Source organism: Panthera onca, chromosome D3 (assembly GCF_046562875.1).
Source record: "Panthera onca isolate mPanOnc1 chromosome D3, mPanOnc1 haplotype 2, whole genome shotgun sequence".
NCBI classification, from domain to species: domain Eukaryota; kingdom Metazoa; phylum Chordata; class Mammalia; order Carnivora; family Felidae; genus Panthera; species Panthera onca.
In genome coordinates this window covers 43,656,467-43,680,272 of record NC_138350.1, presented here as the reverse complement: position 1 = coordinate 43,680,272, position 23,806 = coordinate 43,656,467, and the positions used below count along the sequence as shown (strand labels likewise).

The 23,806-nt window shown below is 37.6% G+C and overlaps 1 protein-coding gene across 2 annotated transcripts; it reads right to left on the bottom strand.

Moving 5' to 3' along the window:
• Positions 1-1,243: 1,243 nt before the first annotated feature.
• On the bottom strand, positions 1,244-20,183 carry SNRPD1 (small nuclear ribonucleoprotein D1 polypeptide). Of its 2 annotated transcripts, none has more exons than XM_060613427.3 (4): positions 20,037-20,183; positions 13,089-13,165; positions 10,393-10,584; positions 1,244-7,476 (listed from the first exon to the last, which is right to left on the bottom strand). In XM_060613427.3, exons 1-4 carry the CDS (start codon positions 20,048-20,050, stop codon positions 7,400-7,402), a joined length of 360 nt encoding a protein of 119 aa, XP_060469410.1. In that variant the 5' UTR covers positions 20,051-20,183; the 3' UTR covers positions 1,244-7,399. The 2 variants fall into 2 exon arrangements, with proteins under 2 accessions (XP_060469410.1, XP_078291509.1); XM_078435383.2 differs by lacking the exon at positions 20,037-20,183 and adding an exon at positions 19,730-19,909.
• Positions 20,184-23,806: the final 3,623 nt, after the last annotated feature.

Sequence of the window (23,806 nt, the reverse complement as noted above, 5' to 3'; positions counted from 1 at the left end):
TATTCAAAGACTTAAAAATAAAGTTTCAGAAAAAATAAGGCTTAGCATCTAATGGAAAAGGTTACCGTAAAATTACTTAGAATCATCTATTCTGGTATATTATCTTGAATTACAAAGTATGTTCCACCACTGACATAAATGTAATTTTTATACACCCAGTCAACTAATTTAGTTATCAACTGCAACAAGTTATCCCCAGAAAGAAATACTACTTAGAGGTCCACATTCTATGGGTTTTTATTGTCATTCATCCATAGATCCCCAGTGCCAATTCTCAAATGGCATTTCCCCACATTCTTCAGGAATGTGACTTCTAACATTTAATAAAAAATAACCATATTCAAACACAATTTCCAAATACTGCAAACATCTTGTTGTCATTCTGTACTTCAAGAGACAGGTCAATACTGACCTTGGTACACTTTCAACTTAACTGAAATGAAAGGTATTGTCTTTTGCTTTTCTGTTGCTAAAAGAGGCAGCCAGAGGTAGCAAAGTGGGTAAAACTTGGAAGGTAGAGGCATTAAGAGGATGACAGCATAGGTTGCCTCTGAATAGATGATCTGTTTGGCCCAGGAAGTGAAGAAATGAGAACTGGCCAGAAACCTACAAATGCAGACCTTTTGAACAACTCAGAGCAGAGGGTTTTACTGGTTTCCATACCTGTCACCCAAACTCCCCTGCTTGCACTCTCTTTCAAAATAAACAAACATTTCAAAAAATGCATAAATACTAATATGAACCATATGAAAGTGATGTTTTTATGGGTCAAGACAATTAAGTATTGGCAATTTCCTATGTTTCAACCTAAGTCACCCATCACGCAGGTTAAGAAACAGAACATTACCCAGTTAAAACTATCACACTCCCCTCCTTCCTTCCATTTGAGGTGATTGCTCCCTTGAACTTCTCGATCATTCTCGTGCATTTTTTTGTGTGCACATTTCTAAAACTTCACCACTTGTCAGCATCCTTAAAGGTTTATATGCCTCTTATATGGTGACATCAAGCTACATGTATTCTGCTACTTGCATTCTTTGCTCATTTTCATTGATGTATTTTACTATACACATGAACAATTTAACAACTTTTTCTGTTGGACATTTAGTTAGCGATTTTACTATTACAAAGAACACTATCACTTTCCTGAATATATCCCCTTGGGTGAATCTGCAGCACATTTTAAATTTTGCATTCTCTGATTCTAGGAATGTTAGGCATTTCCCCCTACATTTTACTGAACTTTCCTCTTATGTGAATTGGCTACATTCTTTACTTTTCTACTGGACTGTCTCCCTTACTAATTTCAAGGAGGATTTTATAGATATTAATCCTTTATTGGTCATATGCTTTGCAAGTATATTTTCCCAGTCAGTGGACTGCCAAAACACTTTTACAACAGCTTTATAATATATCTCAGTGGTTGGCAAACTACAGCCTGTGAGCCAAATCCAGCCCTCTGCCCATTTTTCGTAAAGTTTTGTTGGAACACAACCATTCCCATTCATTCACCTATTGCCTATAGCTGTATAGTTGAGACAGAGACCATATGGCCCTCAAAGCCTAGAATGTTAACTATCTGGCCCTTTACAGATAAAGTTCAGTAACTCCTGGTCTATTTCTTCAAGTAATTTACTTAATTGTTCCTCTAATTTTATACATACAGGGCTTCCTTTTCAATTAAAAAATTAATATGATGAACATCTTTATGACTAAATGTCAACTTTTTTTCCTTGGGGCTTTCAAATGGAATCCTGGATCAAAGTCAGAAAGAAAATGTAAGGCTTCTGAGATAACTTCACGACTTGCTTAAAGTTTTTCAATTTCCTTCCCATGACTATTAGACACACTCTTCTATTTTCCCAGCAATGAGCACTATTACAAAATTATTTGATCAAAAATGAAATCTGGCTGAAAATTACATGAGTACCAAGATAATTTCCTCTTATTTAATATTTTATATTTGGTATCTCATAAGGTTAAGTTCTCCCATTCTTTCCATTTTTCCCCCCTAGAAAAATGATGTTATCTCCTACAGCCTCTTCATTCTTCAAAATGAACATGAGAATCAATACACCAATCAAGAACAAAGGTTCTTGGACAGACTTGCATCTAAATTCCAACTCTACTATTAAAAACCATGGTTAAAACCTAAATGTAAGACAGGAAGCCATCAAAATCCTCGAGGAGAAAGCAGGCAAAAACCTCTTTGATCTTGGCCGCAGCAACTTCTCACTCAACACGTCTCCAGAGGCAAGAGAAACAAAAGCAAAAATGAACTATTGGGACCTTACCAAAATAGAGCTTCTGCACAGCAAAGGAAACAATCAGCAAAACTAAAAGGCAACCGATGGAATGGTAGAGATATTTGCAAACGACCTATCAGATAAAGGGTTAATATCCAAAATCTACAGAGAACTTATCAAACTCAACACCCAAAAAACAAATAATCCAGTCAAGAAATGGGCAGAAATGGACATCAATAGACACTTCTCCAAAGAACACATCCAGATGGCCAACCAACACATGAAAAAATGCTCCACATCACTCATCATCAGGGAAATACAAATCAAAACCACAATGAGATATCACCTCACACCTGTCAGAATGGCTAACATTAACAACTCAGGCAACAACAGATGCTGGTAAAGATGTGGAGAAAGACTATCTCTTTTGCACTGCTGGTGGGAATGCAAATAGGTGCAGCCACTGTGGCAAACAGTATAGAGGTTCCTCAAAAAACTAAAAACAGAACTACCCTACGACCCAGCAATTGCACTACTAGGTATTTATCCAAGGGATACAGGTATGTTGTTTTGAAGGGACACATGCACCCCAATGATAGCAGCACTATCAACAATAGCCAAAGTATGGAAAGACACCAAATGTCCATTGATGGATGAATGGATAAAGAAGATGTGGTATATATATACAATGGAGTATTACTCAGCAATCAAAAAGAATGAAATCTTGCCATTTGCAACTACGTGGATGGAACTAGAGGGTATTCTGCTAAGCGAAATTAGAGAAAGACAAATATCGTATGACCTTACTTATATGAGGACTTTAAGACCTATAACACATGAACACAAGGGAAGGGAAGCAAAAAGAATATAAAAACAGGGAGGGAGACAAAACATAAGAGACACTTAAATATGGAGAATAGAGGGTTACTGGAGGGGTTGTGGGAGGGGGATGGCCTAATGGGTAAGGGGCATTGCCTAATGGGTAAGGGGCATTAAGGAATCTACTCCTGAAATCACTGTTGCACTATTTGCTAAATTGAATGTAAATTAAAAAACAAACAACAAAAAACAAACAAAAAAACCCATGCGACTTTAAAATTGTTTAAAAACTAAGACCTAACACGTTTCTTTCTGAAAACAGCAAACACTGTCTGCTACATAGAATTGATCTGAAGGTTAAAAGAAGTAACATGTAAAGGGCTTAGCATAGAGCCTCACAGATTAAGCACTCTGGTATTTGACAAATAATAGTACTGTCCACTAAAAAAATTCCTTTGTGACAACTGCATTAGATCTATAAAACAGTAAGAAAAATCTGGCACAGAATTAGCATTAAGTATGTATCAGTTGATACATATCAATAAAGAGGTTATTTAAAATTCACCACGATAGGGGCACCTGGCTGGCTCAGTCAATAAAGCATGCGACTCTTTATCTCAGGGTTAATTTGAACCCTATGTTGGGTGTAGGGATTACTTAAAAATAAAATCTTAAAAAAGTCATCAGGACAATTGCATTAAACTTATAAATTAGGGAATTCACATCTTTACACTGGCTTTCCTACCCTGAAATATGGCACTAGTTTTGGTTTTGACTCAGGAATTTTCTAAAAAACTAGAATGGAATGTTGTCCCCGTTCCCAAGCCCTTAAAGGGGAAAACGTTCTAGAAAACATGGAAAAATTTTAAAGACAAAGTGGTCATAGTACCTCATGGGTTCTACTTGTCTTACACATCACACTATAATTTCTGTAGTTCATCAAATATAAAACATCTATTTTTAGTTGCACTTGTTATTTTACAAGGAAAAAAAAAAAACTTGATTTACGTTTGATACCAAACCTGAATTTACACCATGTAAGAAACATTTCAATTTCAGAAATAGTAAAACACACCTAATGATACACAAAATACTTTGGTATAATCTTAACAAAATGCTCTAAGTATGGTCAATCCTCATTATTCACGGGTTCTGTATTGGGGAAGTCACTTGCTAAAATTTATTTCTAACTCCAAAATTAATACTTATGGTGCTTTCCTGGTCATGCATGAACATGCATAGAGCAGCAAAACATTTTGTCACCTGAAATGAGTGTTCCCAGGTGAGGGTGAACAAAGCAATACTCTGCCTGGTTTCAATTCTTACTGTAAACAAATGTCCTTTTCATGGTCTGTGTAGTGCCACATTTTTTCTATTCTGTAATTTTGTTTAAAATCCCCTAAGTTAGTACTCTTGTCTCCTAAGCACAAGGCTGTGATTTGGGGCCCCTAGCTGGCTCAGTCGGTATAGCATGTAACTACATCTCGGGGTTGTGAGTTGAAGCCCCACATCAGACATAGAGTTTTGCCTTTTGGAGGACACGTGTTAGAAGAGTTTTCTTCAGGCATGAGTTACGATGCTGTTGGTCATGAATTCAATGTAAGGGAAACAATATATATTAAATACAGAGTCTTTAAATAGATACACACATAAACCAAGGTTATGTACTAATCCTTTCATGAAAATGTGTCACAAAGAAACCTAGCCCTGCATTTTCCCTAGAAGCAATGGTCAGTATTCACTATTTCAGTTCTTCACAACTTTATTATAACAGAACTACTGTAATAAGAATCAACTGCATCTAGAAACTTTGGTGTTATTTTTCTAAAATGAATCACTAACATACTAACTTTATCCATGATATATGAAATAAAACTTTAAACCTTTACTGAAAAACGTGTTCAGAAAAATAGCACACTACCATGTTCCTAGACAGAAACTAGTAAATATTCCCATGAGAATTTTCACATTACATAACAAGGACCAGTATCAGGCATCCTTTTTTTTTTTCCCTTATAAAGTTTTTATTTTGAGAGACACACAGAAAGAGAAAGAGAGAGCATGAGCAAAAGGGAGGGGCAGAGAAAGAGAGAGAATCCCAAGCAGGCACCATGCTGTCAGTGAGGAGCCAGACGTGGGGCTCAATAACACGAACCAGGAGAACCAGAGTCAAAGTCAAAAGTTGGACGCCCAACTGAGCCACCCAGGCACCCCCAGACATTCTTTTCTGTTGCTATTTTAATTGGAGTATCTCTGGAAAATGTCTGCTATTGACTTAAGAATTTCTTCATCATGTTAAAGAATTATCTTTTAGTTTGTTTTCAGGAACAACTGTTAAGTATTATTCTGATATCTGTTATAGAGAATTATGTGGATTTTGTTTGCTGTCTATATTGATACATTTCTCTTTTTTAAGGGTGGGGGGAGGGGGGGGAAGATGGGTAGAGGGAGAGAGAGAATCCCAAGCAGGGATGAGGGGCTCAGTCCCATGACCCTGGGACCATGATCTGAGCCGAAGTCATGAGCCAGACACTCTATGGACTGAGCCACCCAGGCACCCCTGTTATCAATACATTTCAAAACACTGAGCTATCCTGCATAACCCAACATAATCATAATAGATTAAAACATGCTATGAAATTTAATTTTCTATTATTTCACTTATGGTTTTCTAAACTCATAATACATTTCATTAAGAAAACTTTCACATATAAAACCTTAAGCTTTAAGAGACCATTTATGTGCAAAATGCAGAAACACTAAGATCCTATATACTGTCTTGGGGAAAAGGATCAAGGGAAGCGTATCACAGTCTGGTCTGTTTTCTATTCACTGCAGTGCTTCCTTTATAGCTAATAATGGCAATCAGTTCAAACAGCTTTTTCTTCAATTTCTCTTCACATAAAAATGAAACAATGACCTCTAGTGGAATAAACTCAATCTACACCAACTGTACTTTAGTCTTACATTTACATATTTTTTGATTGATTCATACCGTAAACACCTAAATGTTAATATTTCCACAAAAAAAAGTTTAAAATCTTTTGTTACTTTGGCATTTGACTTAAAATCAAAATGAACTTTCTATATAAACTGCTTTTAAAACAGACCAGGTTTTGTGAAGTACTCTATCACCAGAGCATTCACAATTTGTAATTACCTAGTGATATGTAACTCTGCTTCCCTTTTAGCCTAAAGCTCCATGAGGGCAGGAGTCAACTCATGTTTATTCACGTGTGCAAAGTCTGCTCTGACTGCCCCTTTAAAATCTGCTCTCCACCATACAGTATCATTGGGCTCCCTTGCCTTCTATGTGGGGTTCAATAGGAGCACCACAGATCAAAGATGGAAAATCACTGAGACACACACAAAACACACAAATGCACTTCTCTCTCCCTCAATGTGAATAACCCTCTAATGGGACCTATACCTTCTTTTTAGATAATCTGTGCAGAAAATTTCCTTCACATTTAGAAAATAAAACAAAACCCCATGTGCATGATTAAATGTAAATACAGATTTAGTACCCCCCCCCCCCCAATTCTCAGGTGTTTTCCTTAGCATGAGAACAAATGGTAGGAAGCTCTACAAGGAACTGCATATACTGTGACATATTTTTCTCTAAGCTTAACCAATTGCAACAATTGGAAAAAACTCAATTTTGTTGTCAAATAAAGTAGGTCTCTTTCTTTTTGTTCTTTAAGGACTTGTAAAAGTACTTGATAAAGGAGCCACCAACAGGTACACTTCACATTAACAGGTTTTGACACTGCTTACAACTGATAATCTAGTAAATGTTATCTGCAGTTTCAACTCAAGAGAATGTAAAACTATATTCTATTGAGATTAAAACAAAACAAAAACCCATTAACGAAGACAAGTCTAAGACTCCTGAATTGGAAATCTCCATAAAGTAAAACTCAGGAAAAGGGAATCAATTTCAGACTGAATCCAGAGAACGTTAATTTCTGAAGTACCAAAATGAACTTATTATTTCACTCGTAGGCAGGTTCTACAGAATGGAGTCAAAGTAAAACAATAAAATGCGTATTCAGTGCATGTGAAATAGGTACATATTCTACATACATTCATACAAAAACTTTAGTTCAAAAATTAAAAGTCTGATCTAAGAATGAAATCAGTCTGTGATTGCCTAGTTGAAATGCTTAGCTCCTACTATGTAAATATCATGAATCTATATGAACTATTAAAATTTGACAGTCAATAGACAACTGTGTCCTACATTTATGTTTATTAAAAACTGACATAAACAAAGCCTGTACAAAAAATATTCCAAATCACGTATCACTTTGAAATAGTAATCTTGAGAGACATTATCGCCTAGGACCCCCTCTTCCTCTACCCCGACCACGTCCTCTTCCTCTTCCTCGGCCTCGGCCTCTTCCTGCAACTAAGAAAAAAGAAAAACAAAGCAAGGTTAATTCTCTTCTGCAATGATGTTACCTGGGCCACCACAAACAACATCTAGAGGAAAGAAAACTTTAACCCAGCTTCTCTCAAATATGACCTCACAGCCATCCTTCCAATACATTATCATGCAGAACCCAAAGCTGCTGGCCTGCAAAGATAATTTTTATTTCATTTGATCTATGAGAAATTCACCAGGTTTATAAATATTTTTTTTTATCATGTCTCAACTTCACAAAATAAAATCCAAATGATCTGAACCTTACACAAGATGGAAGAGATATCCTATCAATGGAACAGAACATGAACACCATGTGCCAGACTTTTCTGTTATTGTATAGAACCCAAGTTCAAAATTCAAAGCCAAGAAAGTCTAAAATACATTGTATCAAACAACCTTATGACTCCAGAATCTTAAGTCATTTGATCCAATCATAACCAAGTACTTTAATCCTTACAGCAATATTCCTGTAGGCTGGTCATCCTAACCCTACTTGAATATTATAGTGACAAAAAACTCATTTCTCAAATGAACTTTTTCAATCTTCAGAGAGCGATGAATACTAAAAAAATCCTGACATGAAGTTCTAGTCAGTCACACTCTAAACTTCTACCCCTTGTTGCCAACCTTATCATTCAAAGAAGTAGAGTTAAGTCTAGGACTCCTGTTAAAACAAGGCAGATTAAGCACATTTATCTCCAATTCCTTCTGAAATACTACTCATGACAGGAAAGGAGTAAAAACAATAAATACCCATAAAGAGAAAAATGGAGGGAGGGAATACAATGGTTGAAAAATTTCAGAAAGTAGACTAAGAACCGTAAATGTTTAGTAAAGGAAGAATAACTCCTAGAAAACCTAGGATCTTGGAAGCCAAGGGTGAGACGAGGCAGGTGGCTGAAAACAAAATGGTTGACAATCATGTGGAGCAAGAAGACTGGCGAGTCTTCTCTTCCACACCTTGCAAAGCTAATGATTATTTCCCTGACAGGTACATAGGAGAGAAAAGGTAAAATAAACCTAAAGACATTGAAGCAAAAATCTTCAGATTTGAAAATATATGCAAAGTGGATAACAGCAAGAGGCACAGAACCGATGGGAAGGGAATGGGTATTAATTTAGCATTTTTCAAGCTATAGGCTGCAACCTAAAATTTTTGTGAACTAAAAGAGGACAGGAAACATACGGGTTTTTGCATGTATTAGAATTCAGGAATTCTGAGATTTTTGTTTCAGTTGTATAAATGAATGATACAAAGTGTATTTCCTAGTGTGGGAGGAAGGCAAAAAAAAGTCTCAAAACCAAGACCCTGTATTAAGTGAGGGTCTACAAAACACCTAGCCCCTTTCTCCTGCTTTGCTCCTATAATGCTGGCTACCAGGCATATATCCCCCACCGTAGATGACTGGAATCTTTTCATGAAAAAAAAAACAAGCTCCAGAAACCACTCTAGGTGATGAAATTTTGGGTCTCCTCAGTGAAGAGGTCAATTAACTCTTGAGCCACTCTATAGTGAGACCCGCCAATTCAGAAGTCCAGCCTCCCTTCCCAGAACTTGTCTTTTCAGGGTTCTTGTTAAATAATAGATGGCCAGGGACACCTGGGTGACTCAGTCTGTTAAGCATCCGACTTCAGCTCATGATCTCATGGTTCGTGTGTTCAAGCCCCTCACTGGGCTCTGCACTGACAGTGTGGAGCCTGCCTGGGATTCTCTTTGACTCCCTCTCAAAAATAAACAGGTGGTTACCAAAGGAATGAGGGACGGGAGAATGGGTGAAATAGGTGATGGGATTAAGGAATGCACTCATCATGATGACCACCAGGCAACATATGGAACTGCTAAATCACTGTACTGCACACCTGAAACTAATATAATATTGTTATGTTAACTCACTGGAATTAAAAAAATAAATAAAAAAAAATAAAAAGAGAAACCCAAGAATACAATGCCGAGTACAAAATAAAACTTAAAAAAAGAGGGGCACCTGGGTGGCTCAGTCGGTTGAGCAACCGACTTCGGCTCAGGTCATGATCTCACAGTCTGTGAGTTTGAGCCCTGCATTGGGCTCTGTGCCCACAGCTCAAAGCCTGGAGCCTGCTTCAGATTCTGTGCCTCCCTCTCTCTCTGCCCCTCCCCCACTCATGCTCTCTCTCTCTCTCTCTCTCTCTCTCTGTCAAAAATAGGAAAAACAGAAAAATAAGAGAAAAGACTTAGACAATCACTCAAAAGACCCAATTATTAAGAATTCCAGGAAGAAAGAGGGGCTCCTGGGTGACTCAGTCAGTTAAGCGTCTGACTTTGGCTCAGGTCATGATCTCGTGGATGGTGGGTTCAAGCCCTACATCGGGCTCTGTGCTGACAGCTCAGAGCCTGGAGCCTACTTCAGATTCTGTGTCTCCCTCTCTCTCTGTCCCTCCACTGCTCACTCTCTCTCTCTCAAAAATAAATAAACATTAAAAAAATTTAAAAAAAAATCCAGGAAGAAAGAACAGTAAGTAAAGAGAAGACATTTATCAGAGCTACACATACCATTTCTTAGTTTGAAAGGCAAGAATACCCATATTGAAGGGGTCCACCAAACAGCCAAAACAACAAAATGGAGGAAACAATACAGAGAGCAAGCAAAGACTCTATGCCAAGTCATTAAGAAAGTTCAGAACAACAGGAATAGAGAGTTAAATCTCCAAATCTTCCAAAGTGTGTAAAGGGTCGGGGACTAGGATATGCAAAGGGACAAGAAGAATAGCATCAGTCTTTGGTATCAACACCAGAAACCATAATAAATACTATATGCATGCACAGCAAGTACAGGGAATCAAAACAAAATAAAAAAATCTGTGGTGTTCACAAATGTTAAATACACATTCACAAAAACATTTATAATCTTTCAAACTTACCAGCTTCCCTTTTCTTAGATTTCACCTTCGGTTCAACATCCACAAGTAGTGTATCCAGAGGTAAGCTGTCTGGCAGAATAAAATATCGAATGTTATTTCCTCGAATACTCAGTGTTTCCAGTTGTACTGGTTCTCTATTCTTCAAAGTCATTTTCACTGCTTTAAGATGTGTATTCATGCTGACATCTACACCTAGAGGGGAAAAAAGAGGGCAATTATTAGCATGATAAAGAAGGCAACCAGTTTACCTATCAGGCCACAGTAAATACCAGAGAGTGCTATCTGTTCTGCTAGAGTGCACATTTCTAAGACATAATTTAATACAACTAGTAAATGGGTGAATGTCCGTATAAACCAGAAATCCTTTCTTCAAAGATTATCCCCAGGACATTAATGTTTTGCACGGTTAGATATGCTTACAGATGTGAATGCAACAAGCTCTGGAGGAATGCGAGTGGTATCCATGACTCATTCTCACTGTGCCCAGGTATTCTCATCTCAGGGTGAGCAATGTTTATTGCATGTTCTCTGTCTCCATAACTTCCTTATACCCCATTCCACCAAATTAGATTCATCCTTCTCTTAAATATAAAGTTCCATTTGTACTGCAGTATTTTTTGTTACTATGAATTTAACGTCTTTTTAACTTTTTTTTTTTTTTAAAGGAACGTTACTGTTTTTGTTAGTATTTTAATTACCAAGTTGCCCAGGTTTTAAATGGTCTGCTTCAAACTATTTTTCCTATGTTTCCAGTTTGAGATTTTACAAAATAAAAACAATTTTCTAGAATGAATATATGGCAGTATAGTAGAAATACCCAATTACTGGAGCCTTTACCAATATAGCTGAACAAATGGGATAACTAAAGATCTAGTTAATTTTTATTAAATTGAGTTTATTTTTTTTGAGACAGATAGCAAGCAAGGGAGGGGTAGAGACAAAGAGGGAGACAGAGAATCCTAAGCAGGCTCCACGCTGTCAGTGAAGAGCTTGATGCAGGGCTCGAACCCACAAACTGTGAGATCATGACCTGGGCTGAAATCAAGAGTCGGATGTCTAACTGACTCAGCCACCCAGGTACCCCAAGATCTAGTTTATTTCTGACCCTAGGCAGTTAGGCCAGAAACATGAATTCTTTCAACTTTCCCAACATCCATCTCAAATTTATTAGTTTTATTACTAATCTTTTCCTCCTTCTTTTGAAAAAGAAGAGATCCTCTTCTTTTCCAAAATTAATATACTTTTGAGATAGTCTATCTCCTTGGGGATCTTGATCCATCAAGGGGGAGGAAAAAATGAGATGTATGAGCGCTTTCTACGTGTTAGGAACTGCGTGTTAAAACGTTTTAACTCAATCCTCAATATCCTTATTATGAGGACTAAAACACATATTCATACAGGATGCAAAAAACTTATAACCTGTAACTTGTTTTTTTTTTTTTAACGTTTATTTATTTTTGAGACAGAGAGAGACAGAGGCATGAACAGGGGAGGGGCAGAGAGAGAGAGGGAGACACAGAATCTGAAACAGGCTCCAGGCTCTGAGCAGTCAGCACAGAGCCCGACGCAGGGCTCGAACTCACGGGCCGCGAGATCATGACCTGAGCCGAAGTCGGCCGCTTAACCGACCGAGCCACCCAGGCGCCCCATCCTGTAACTTGTAACAGTAACTAGTGTTACTGAGGGGAATAGAACAGATTTTCGTAAATTTTGCTCATCCTATGAGCTGAAAATCTTCCCCCACCCAGGATATAGCTTATTAAGTACCTACTATATATGTTAGGCAAATCTTATATTATGTTTTTTTTGTGTCAAGCATCACTAGATTTTGAGTTCCTAAAAAGTGGGAAGAACACTCTCCTTCCTCCACCACATCTAATACAGAGTTCAGGAGAGAGCAAACTAAATCCTTACTTACGGAGTTTCAACAGAATAGCAATTACTCTTCCTCAGATATGGTCACGGACCATATGGTATTGAAACTTTATACTGTATCAATTTCCTTTCAAAGCAATTCGTGTTGCAAATGTGAGTATATTCAAATATTATCACTATATTAACACCAATTAACACCATATATTTCTCTTGGTGTACTCAGATGCTGGATCTACACATTAAAAATTTATAGGGGCTCCTGGGTGGCTTGGTCAGTTGAGCATCTGACTCTTGGTTCTGGCTCAGGTCACAAACCCAGGGTCATGGGATCGAGCCCCATGTTGGACTCCATGCTGAGTGTGGAGCTTAAGATTCTCTCTCTCTCTGCTCCTCTCCCCTGCTTGTGTGCTCTAAAAAATAATAATAAATTAAATTAAATTATTTATAAACTTACAGTTTAAATATTTCAGAGACTGAGATCACATGCTAAGATAGCATTTTCATTCATTTGGCTCAGAAATTGTTTTGAAGTTTTGCAATCTTGGGGGGACCACCTACCATGAGTGAATATCCATCACAGTGAATATCCATCACAGTAGCCTTAAATATAAAACTACGCATACAATATTATTAAAGCAAAGAGTTAGACACATAAGAAAAAAAACTAAAAGTAAATACTCCCAAATACTCTATTTCCCATATATATTTTCACCCAAGGTAATCAAACATGAAAACCCCATCCTCTATCTTCAAGGACTTACTGGTCTAAAAGGTGGAAGAGGTAGAAAAAAGTGTTATAAAAAGCCATCCTGTATCCTTACCTGTGATTGTTCCATGGACCTGTGTTCCATTCTTTAATTCAATGGTTACAGTTTCATGACTCAATTTCATCAAAAATCTATAAAAACGTGGAAATAAAACAACAAATGTTCACCTTTAACACTTTAAAATCTTTTGAGTGAAAGAGTGAAATTTCTAGATGTTCAAAATCTGCTGTAGATGCTACCTGCACCAATTCCTGTTAATAATCTGCATGACAGTTTCAGTTTTCCTTGAATTATACCTTTAATATTTATGAAGGAACATAATACCAGAAACTGTTATTTGGACATTTCTGATTGTCTAAACCATTTTACAGCTTTATCTCCAAGCCATGCATACAGGTCATAAAATCATTATAATTCACAAAAACTGAAATCAAGAAATTATATGAAGGTAGTGAAAAAGGTACGAACTTCCAGTTATAAGGTAAATTAAGTATTAGGAATGTGAGGTACAACATGACTATAGTTAACACTGCTACATGGTACATTTGAAAGCTGCTAAGAGAGTAGATCCTAAAGTTCTCATCACAAGGAAAAAACCTTTTTTCCCCTCTTTTTTGGTGTCCATAACAGATGATGTATGTTAACTAAACTTACTGTGGTAATCATTTGGCAATATATGTAAGCCAAGTCATTATGCTATATACCTTAAAACTTATGTAGAATTATCCGTCAACTATCTCACTAAAATGGAAGAAAAAACAAATTATAATAGATAGTAAAAAAAATTACATGCTTCCTGTATGTATAAACACTAAAAGTCTCCCTTTGTAACACGCCCCCCCCAATGTATATGGGGAGATTCTTTAGACCATTTTACATGCATTCATAAGCATACAGATGAAATGTTTTTATGCAAACTGAGCCATAACTTTATTGACTTCTATACCGTGTAGTTCTCATTTAGCAGTTTAAAGACATTTAGAAATCACAAATCCATTTATGCAAATCCTTAGCAACACTAACTGTAACCGATCTTCTAAATTTTTGTCACTTCTACAGGGAAAAAAAGACAATGTGTTTTTCCTTATTATTTGTGAGGTTAAACATCTTTTCATGAAGATGGGGAATTTGCATTTCTTCTATGAATTACCTATTCACATTATTCACACATGTTCAATTAGGTCAAAAGTTTTTTTATTTTCTACCAGTTTGCCACAGCCATTCGTGTTTTGTTTGTGGTTTTCATTTTTATATTGTTAAATTTCTGAATCTTCCTCAGGTATTAATCTGTGTAAGAGTATATTCCCACCCCAAGACTGTAAAAAGTCTTATTTCTTCTACTTTTCTATTTTGAGTTTTAATCTACCTGGAATTAATCTCTTTTCCATGCAGCATGAGGTAGAAATCTACCTTTATTCTTGGCTCAACTCATGATCTTGCGTTTCATGAGACTGAGCCCCATGTCAGGCTCTGTGCTCACAGGATGGAGCCTGCTTGGGACTGACTCTCTCTCTCTCTCTCTGCCCCTCCCCTGCTCACACTCTCTCTCTAAATAAACATTAAAAATAAACAAAATGTTCCCATTTATGTGGGTATGTCCCCACACAACTTATACTTTCATATCGTCTTCATCATGAATTTTCTTTTTTTTTTTTAAATTTTTTTTTTTTTTTAACATTTATTTTTGAGACAGAGAGAGACAGAGCATGAACGGGGGAGGGTCACAGAGAGAGGGAGACACAGGATCTGAAGCAGGCTCCAGGCTCTGAGCTGTCAGCACAGAGCCCGACGCGGGGCTCGAACCCACGGACCGTGAGATCATGACCTGAGCCGAAGTCGGATGCTTAACCGACCGAGCCACCCAGGTGCCCCCATCATGAATTTTCTAATGAGGACATTCTCCTACGTAATCATAATACCACAATCACATGCAGGATGATGAACAATAATCCTTCACTATGATCCAATAATGTCCACATTGAAAATTTCTAATCTATAATACAGACTTTGTATACCCTATCATAGTATCACACTGAACGGTACATGTAGGATCACCTATTTTTCTCCCCCATTAGACTACTGCTTAGGGTAGGGATCAAGACCTTTACACCTAATCCTGGGTGGTCATGGGCACTAAATCAACAGTTCGCTGAAATGTTTCAATGAATAAAAAAGAAGACAATCTTAAAATACCACTTTTTTAGTGGCACTGCCAGCCATGGAAAAGGGGGATACTTGGATTGCGACATATTAAGTCCCAAATTTTAAAAAGTTAATCTGACTTGTATAAAGATCCATTATGTTGAATACTTCTCATATTTGCTGTCAAGGAAAGAAAGGCTCTCTCAATTAATTGTTAATGCTTTATTTCACTGGGTAAGAATTCTTTAATTTACCTCTACAATAATCACTTATAACTATATTAGCCTAGAATTTCATCTAATAGTTTCTTTCCATTATCAAACTTTGGTTTTCAAAAAATCTTTTATTATGGGGCACCTGGCTGGCTCAGTAGGCAGAACAAGGAACTCTTGATCTCCGGGTCATGAGTTTGAGCCTCATGTTGGGCACAGAGTTTACATAATTAAAAAAAAAATAATTAATTGTCCCACTCAATAATATTTAACTTTTAGAGAAGTCCAAATCATTTTTGAAAGTAGTATTAAAGTAAAAATAAAACCTTTTAGTAATCAAACAATCTACCATATGGAAGGAAGTAAAAGGAAAACCAAAGTAAGCAAAAGGGCTTCTGAAGGAACCAAAATACATTTCAACAAGTCCAAGGATGTTTTTTAAATAATATTTATCATTATATGTTATCTGGTAGTCCCTGTGCATGGCAATGAGGATTAAAAATAAGTAGGACTAGGCCTCCAAGGAGCTCAAACTCTAATAGAAAGGACAGACACATAAAAGATATTTTATTTTAAAGGTAACTAAATTTAAAATGTAATGGATGTAGGCACAGGCTTTTACCAGGAACATAATGTAGCATGGATAGGAGGGAGTCAGAACTTAGTGGACTTCTAGTAAGAAGTCTGAAAAGTTGGAAACACACAGCAAAAAGAAACCAGAGCAAAGATTTGGGAATAAGAAATAGCACAATGCACAGAGAAATTACAGCTACACTACCAATGGAATGTTAAGTCCCAGAAAATGAGTAGGTAAGAGGTAGGTAATTTCCTTTCATGCGGAGCCCAAGCTGTTAAAGAGCTACTTGAGAATTTTCATCAATGGAGTACCACCAGGGTCATATTCACACTGGAAGACAATTTAGGTGGCTAGAGCAGTACATAGGTTAAAATTACAGTTATCAAGACACAGGAAAAACAAATAGATCAATGAAACAGAATAGAGTCCAGGAATGGACCCACATTTATATAGTTAATTTTGGGGGACCTGGTTGGCTCAGTCGGTTAAGCATCCGACTCTTGATTTTGGCTGAGGTCATGATCCCAGAGTTGCAGGGATCACCACAGGTTCAGTGTGGAGCCTGCTTAACATTCTCTCTCTTTCCCCCGCTGTCCCTCTCCCCCACTTGCTCTCTTTATATTTATATACTAAACATATACTATATACGTATACAAATATAAATAAATATATATGTATATATAAAATAATCTTCTACAAAGGTGCCAATGGGACTGTCAAAGCACTCCAATGGGCAAAGGAAAACCTTTCCAACAAATGATACAATATATGGTAATAGGGATTTACATTCCCTAAGAATATAGAATAATTGGAAATCTATATTGAAAAAAACAAACCTGGACCCCTAATTCATTCCACTTACCAAAATTAATTCATGACAGATCACAGGCCTAAACATAAAAGTAAAATCATAAAGCTTTAAGAGGAAAACATAGGAGAATAACTTTATGGTTTGAGGGTAGGCAAAAAAACTTCTTGACAGTACACAGATAATCACCATAAAAGGAAAAGCTGGTAAATTAAAACTTCCTCAAAATAAACTACTACTCACAAAAGACATTAAGGAAATGAACAAGCAAGTCAAACTGGGAATAGTTATACCTGACAAAGAACTAGTATCCAGGTTATATAAAGAAAATTCCTACAACTCAATAATAAAACAACACAATTAAAATGAAACACTTCACAAAGATACATGAATAGTCAATAAGCAGGTGAAAAAGTGTTCAACATCATTAGGCCTTAGGAAAATGCAAGGGGAGCCTGGGTGGCTCAGTCAGTTAAGCTGAGGCTCAGGTCATCATCTCATGGTTTGTGAGTTTGAGCCCCACATGGGGCCCTGCAACGGACAGTGCTTGGGATTCTCTCTCTCTACCCCTCCCCCACCCCCCAGACCCCCCCCCCCCCACACTCTCGCTCTCTCTCTCTTTCTCAAAATAAATAAATTTAAAAGGCTTTTTTAAAAAAAAGAAAATGCAAATTAAAACCATAATAAGACACTACTACACAAGCAATGAAATGGCTAAAATTAAACTGACTACAAATATTGTTAAGGGTGTGGAGCAATTGGAATTCTAATATACTGTTGGTGGGCGTGTAAAATGGTATATAACCGCTTGGGAAAATGATCTGGCATCTTCCTATAGAACTAAAGTATACACGATGCTATGATCCAGCAACTCCACTCCTAAATATCCACCGCCCAAAATGAAAAAAGACTTGCACAAGAATGTTCAAAGCAATTTTAAAGAAAATACACATGTAAGTTTTAAATTTCTAAGATTAAGCAAACACCTAACGCGGGGGCTCACGTTTACAACCTCAAGATCAACTGAGCCAGCCGGGCACCCCCAAAACATGTAACTTTTAAACATACAATGAATTTATCTACTAATAAAATTAAACAAATTACTGATACAAGACACAATGTGGATGAATCTCAAAAATATGCTGCGTAAGACATTTTACACAAGAATGCATACTGCATAATTCCAAATACGTATATGAAATTCTACTGAAACCAAAACTAAGCAACGGTAGAAGAAACTGATTGCCAGGGGGGTTATGAGAACACAAGACTGGGAAGGGCTTGAGGGAAATGAAGTTTTGGTAATGTTCCATATCTCAACAGGGGTTTGGGTTACACAGGTGTGCAAATTTTTTTAAAGTGGCAAATATATACTGTATTTCATAGCATGAAATAGTTACCTCAAGAGGTAAAATAAAAAATCTTGGGTGGAAAAAAAGGAGCCTTTATGGCTTGGTGGTGTGACTGGAATGGTAGTGAAGGTATTCTGGCAGGAAAAATAGACAGTTATCCCAGCCCAGGAACCAAACAGATTTGAATTATTTTCTGATGAATCCTTCACTATCGGAATTCTTTTTACTTACTGAAACTTAAATATCCAATTGATATAGTATCCTTTGGTATCCAAATCCACTATCAAAATTTTAAAAACCAAAGAAAATTGGGTAACAAGAGCTACTTTTAGGAGGTAGGTAAAATTGTGAAAACCTGTCAACTTATCAGTTTATTAAGAGAGAAAGATATCAAAAGACAACACCCAGATTTTTGGTTAAGGTGACAGTAAGGTGCCACCAACCCCTGTACAGAAATAAGTCAACTGAAAATGCAAACCAGTTAAACAACTACTCATTTTCTTGGCACAAAATACACTCTCCAGTAAGAAGACATTTAACTTCTACAGTCTAATACACAGAATAAGATTCAGTACAGCTTTTAAATTTTTCGGGAAAACTGTCACAACCCACAATAACTTTAAATGAGATAAACTGATTCCAAAGAGCATTACACAAAAATTAACTATAAATAGATTCAGACTGACAGTTATGGACAAATTGTGAAAATATACTTTAAATTCTGGGGTGTTTTTCTCCAAAGCTAAATTCAAACAAAAATAGACAAAAAGTTAACCTTAAATGCCTTCTCTCTATAAACTCCACTCGAAATACATATTCAGGTTTTATATGTTATTTCAATCATACTAGAAATTATCTACTTGTCTGTCTTCACAAAACAGGAAGTTCCAAAAAGGCAAGCATTCTGCCTTTAAAAAATTAAAAAAAAAAAAAAAAATCCATTACCAGTGCAGTGTAACAGGTGCCCAGTAACTGATCGCAATTGACAAACCTCGATTCAGACAAGGGACTGACTAGCTGTTACACTTGTAACTGCTAACTTAATCAGAGACGTTCTCTATGTTCCAGGCTCTCTGCCTCAGGGAAAAACACCAAAACCAAATCTCTTTCCAAGCAGTTTATAATGAATTCCTCAAATCAGTAAACCAATAGGCTCAACTAACCGATCAAGTTTAAACACAGAAATAAAACAGAATGCGATTACCTGCATAAATCAGCCACAAATATGGAAAATGATTCTGCCTGAAGTTGGGAGATTTTTTTCCCCTGAATTAAAGAACTATCTTGAAAGGAAATCTTAGTTGAGTAACCTTAAATCTAAAAAGTTATCAAAAATAAACTAAAAAAAGGTAATGAAATCAGAAGTCCAACACTGATTTAAGACATTTCGGAAATGAGTTTCATTATTTCCAGATAGTCCTGCAGCTTCTAGGTACTTTTTTAAAGTTCATTAATTTAACTCAACGCATAAAATTTTTGTGTCACCCACGTTCTCAGGGAGCGAACACTTAGTTATATTTGGGGTTCCTGCAGGCAGAGAGGGACCAGAAAAGTAACCTAGACTAAGAACACAAATTCCAATGAAACGAAAATCTTCAACTAACCGAAAATAAGAACTTGTAAGCCTGGCGCTGCACCTTTAAGACCTCTTAGACACTAGATGGGACGAAACCGCCAGGCCTTTACGGCCACCTCTCGAAAGACACACGGGATCCGCACGCAATTCAGTCTGAAACCCAGGCCCAGCGCCCGCGGCGGCGCGGTCAAGATGGGGCGGGAGCAGCGGGCGCGGGAGGCCGTTACCAGGCCGCGCGCGCACGCGGCTTTCGCGCCTCCCGTAATTAGGCAGCCCGGCCTGCTGCTCCCGGCTCAAATGGTCACAGCCCCGACCCGGCTGGGTCACCTCCTCACCTTACGAGCTTCATCCTAGCAGTGCCGGCACTCTTTCGGTCGGATAGCGCACAAAACGCGACCACCCAAGTCCAAAAAGCCTAGGAGTATGAATGGCCGGAAACGCCTACTCCCTGGGTACCGACGTAAAGAGCGCGAGAAGCGATGTGAACGCAAAGCGGAAACGCCGGGCCGCGCTGGACCGAATTCCCTTCCGGCCTCGCGGAACGCCACTGCGGCCTCTGGCGGCTGGGGGTGTGTCTTACGACTGCTGAGGGCGTTTAGACCTGGTGCAGGAGGAAATTTCCAGTAAGAGGTGGATTTGAGGATATCAAATCTAGTTAGTGCGCCTTTTGCCATGGCCGGAAGCCGTGTACTATGCAACACTAAATACACTCGTGAACAAAGGAAATTTCTGAGAAAGCTCAAGAATTACGCTAATTCTTCTTCAACACCAGGAACCTCTGCACTACTTAATGTACCTGAAAGAAATCATACAGATTAACTGATTGTTTTTACTTTAAATTCTGATCACAAAGATACCCTACACTGTGGAGAGATTTTCTAATAAGCTCATAAACTATTTCATACCTTCTGTCTTCTCTCCCTCTGAAACCTTTTATAGCCTCTCAAATCACTTTCTGCTAATATTTCCTACTGTGAGAAAACCAGAAGCCATCCTTCAGCTCTTCTTCCAGTTAGAAGGACAGAAGTATTGTTGCTCCTTTCCAAGGCAAATTCCTCTCCATTGTAGTCTGGATCCCATATCTCACTTTCTCAAGAATTTCACTCCTTCAGTTATCTCCAAACTTAAATTATCAATTTCTCTCTCTATGGGATTTTTTTATAAGCATACAAATTTATCTTAAAACAAAATTCTCCTCTGATGCAGCTCCAACTACTGTCAGATTTCTTTCACACAAAAACTTCTTGAATGAACTGTCTACACTTGTTTTATCACCTCTATTTCACTCTTCAAACTCACTGAAATTGCTTTTCTAAAAGTCATCAAAAACCTCCAACACAAACCTCTATCTTCATCTTACTCAGTATTTCAGCTGTATTTAACACGAATACTACCCCTTTGAAACATGTTCCTCTCCAGATTTTCAGGATGCTAAGCTCACCTGGTTTTACTTCTATGCCACTAGTTACACTTTCTAGGTCTCAGCTGCCTCTTTCTCTACTGAGCCATTGCATGTTGGAGTGTATCAGGGCTTACCCTCCATGTACTCTTCATATGGATACTTTGTCCTTTAGCCTAGGTGATCTCTAAAACCATGGCTGTAATTTGTATCTCCAGCCTGATCTTCATCCCTGATTATCAGAACTCTTGGATGTTGTAAGGCAATGGTCATCAAACTTTTAGGTGCATAGGACACACCTGAGGAAACTTTAGAATGAAAATTCTGGAGGCACCTGGGTGGCTCAGTAGGTGCGACTCAGTAGGTAGGTAGTAGTAGTACCTACTACTCAGTAGGTAGTAGTAGTGTGCGACTTTGGCTCAGGTCATGATTTCACGGTTCATGAATTCAAGCCCTGCATCAGGCTCTCTGCTGTCAGTACAGAGCCTGCTTTGGATTCTCTGTCCCCCTTCTCTCTCTGCTCCTCCCCCCTCACATTCTCTCTGTCTCCTCTCTCAAAAATAAATATTAAAAACAGAGAAAATTCTAATTCAATTGGTTTGGGGGCTGAAATTCCATATTTCTAAAAGCCTTCAGTTCAGTTCAGCCTTCAGTTGATGAAGATGCCCCTAGTTTATGGACCATCATATGAGTAGCAAGACTGTTAATGTTCATTTGTGTGTTGCCTGCTCAATATCCCTCTGTCTTCCCACCAGTTCCTAATAATCTCCTGATGATCTATGTATTCCCAAGGAAGCTGACTCTACCCTTATGTCAGTCATCACATTATATTACTTGTCCACAGTGGCCTTGGAATGCAGGCTGATCCAGTCAGACCTTTGCAGGGAATACTCTATCCTTTTGGATGTGAATGGAGAGGCAGTAGAACCAAGTGAAGAATCAGTCTTAGGAGAGAGTTAAAAAAAAAAAATCAAAACTCATGACCCATATTAAAAAGCCCATGGATTTAAAAAAAAATGCCTAAATGTGGCTATTTAAATTAAAAGTAAATAAAATTACAAAGCCAGTTCCTCAGTTGCAATGCTCACATTTCAATTACTCAAGAGGCATTTGTGGCTATGGCTACACTTTGGGACAGTGCAGATCTAGGGCATTTCCATCAGCACAGAAAGTTTGTTAGATACTGCTGCCCTGTTTATTACCATATTTATTTCCTTCTTTGCATTTAATTGTTAATTACCTATTTATTAACTAACTTGAAAATATACTATCTGAAGGCAGGAATTTGTATCTGTTCTGTTAATTTCTGCATACCCAGCATCTTGAATAGTGACTTTCACAGAACATGCCCTCAATAAATATTTGTGAAATAATTGTCTTCTCCATTAGAATGTATGCCGCATGAGGAAGGAGACCCTGTGTGTATTGCTCATTACAGTATACCTAAGTATTGAGCACAGGGTACTCCTCCCTGTTATCCTCAAGTTCCTTCCTACTTTGGCCCTGCCTACCTTTTAATCTCTTATCCCCTCAATAGTATTGGAATGTTTGAGTTCTTGAAACTCATCAAGCTCACTCTCCTCTCCAGACTTTTGTAATTTAGTTCTTTAATTTGGCTAACACTTACTCATTCCTTCTCAAGTATGTGGGGCCAGCATTATTACTTGTATGTGTAAGTAGTGAGTTTCCCAGAAAATGGCACATTGAAATGCCATTATCAGTTAATTTATACCAAATCAACTAGACTTTTTCTTTGTTTTTGTTTTCTAGATTGAAGTTGCTTAGAATTTTGACTCTCTCCTAGTAACTCTCTCAAAATGTCAAGAGTCTTGAAATAAAGTCAACAAGAGTGGACTAATAAAGAAAAAGGCTTTATTTGCTGCTAGCAGAAGGATCAGTCTGAAAGTGAGACTACTCTGTCTTCTGTGAGTTAGCAGAAGTTTTACAGGTTATAGGCATTTAGATTGGTCACAAGAAAAGGAACAAGGAAGTGAAAATATGATGTGTGGAACAATGCAACTGCTTCATTATTAGTTAAAAAAATTTTTTTTAATGTTTATTTACCTTTGAGAGAGAGAGAGAGAGAGAGAGAGAGTGCGAGCACAAGCAGGTGAGAGGGAGAAAGACTGGGAGACACAGAATCCATAGCAGGCTCCAGGCTCTGACCTGTCAGCACAGAGCCTGACACAGGGCTTGAACCCATGAACCATGAGATCATGACCTGAGCCAAAGTCGGACGCTCAACCAACTGAGCCACCCAGGTGCCCCCATTATTGGTTTTTAGAAGTAGCTATCCTCATGCAGAAAAGTACATTCTGCAATTTGGAATTAGAAAAGAAAACAATTTAAACAATTCTAGATTACATTCACAATTTTGAGTTTCTCAGGAGAATTTACAAGGAGGGGCTTGTAGTTCTTGGTGTAAGGATTGTGAAAAAGACCTTCGCAATTTACAGAACCATAATGTTGAGCACCAAGATGCATTATCTAGGCCACAGCATGTGTTTTCAGCATGTGTACATGACAAAATGTGAATTAATAAGAGTTCTCCCCCAGAACTTTCTCAGGAGCTCTCAGGAATGGAGGTCTGTCTTTTTACTGGGATCAGTTTGCTGTGAGTTTCTGTAATTTTTGAAAGCTCAGTCAAGCAAGATAATTTATTCAGTTCATTATGATTTCTTTTAGTAGATAACCAAATAAACCAAA

Excerpts from the sequence above, each read along its gene's own strand:
- SNRPD1 (XM_060613427.3), bottom strand. Across the intron at positions 10,585-13,088 it reads GGTCCATGGAACAATCACAG|GTGTAGATGTCAGCATGAAT; the intron begins GTAAGGATACAG and ends TTTCCCCTCTAG. Across the intron at positions 7,477-10,392 it reads ATCTAAGAAAAGGGAAGCTG|TTGCAGGAAGAGGCCGAGGC; the intron begins GTAAGTTTGAAA and ends CTTTTTTCTTAG.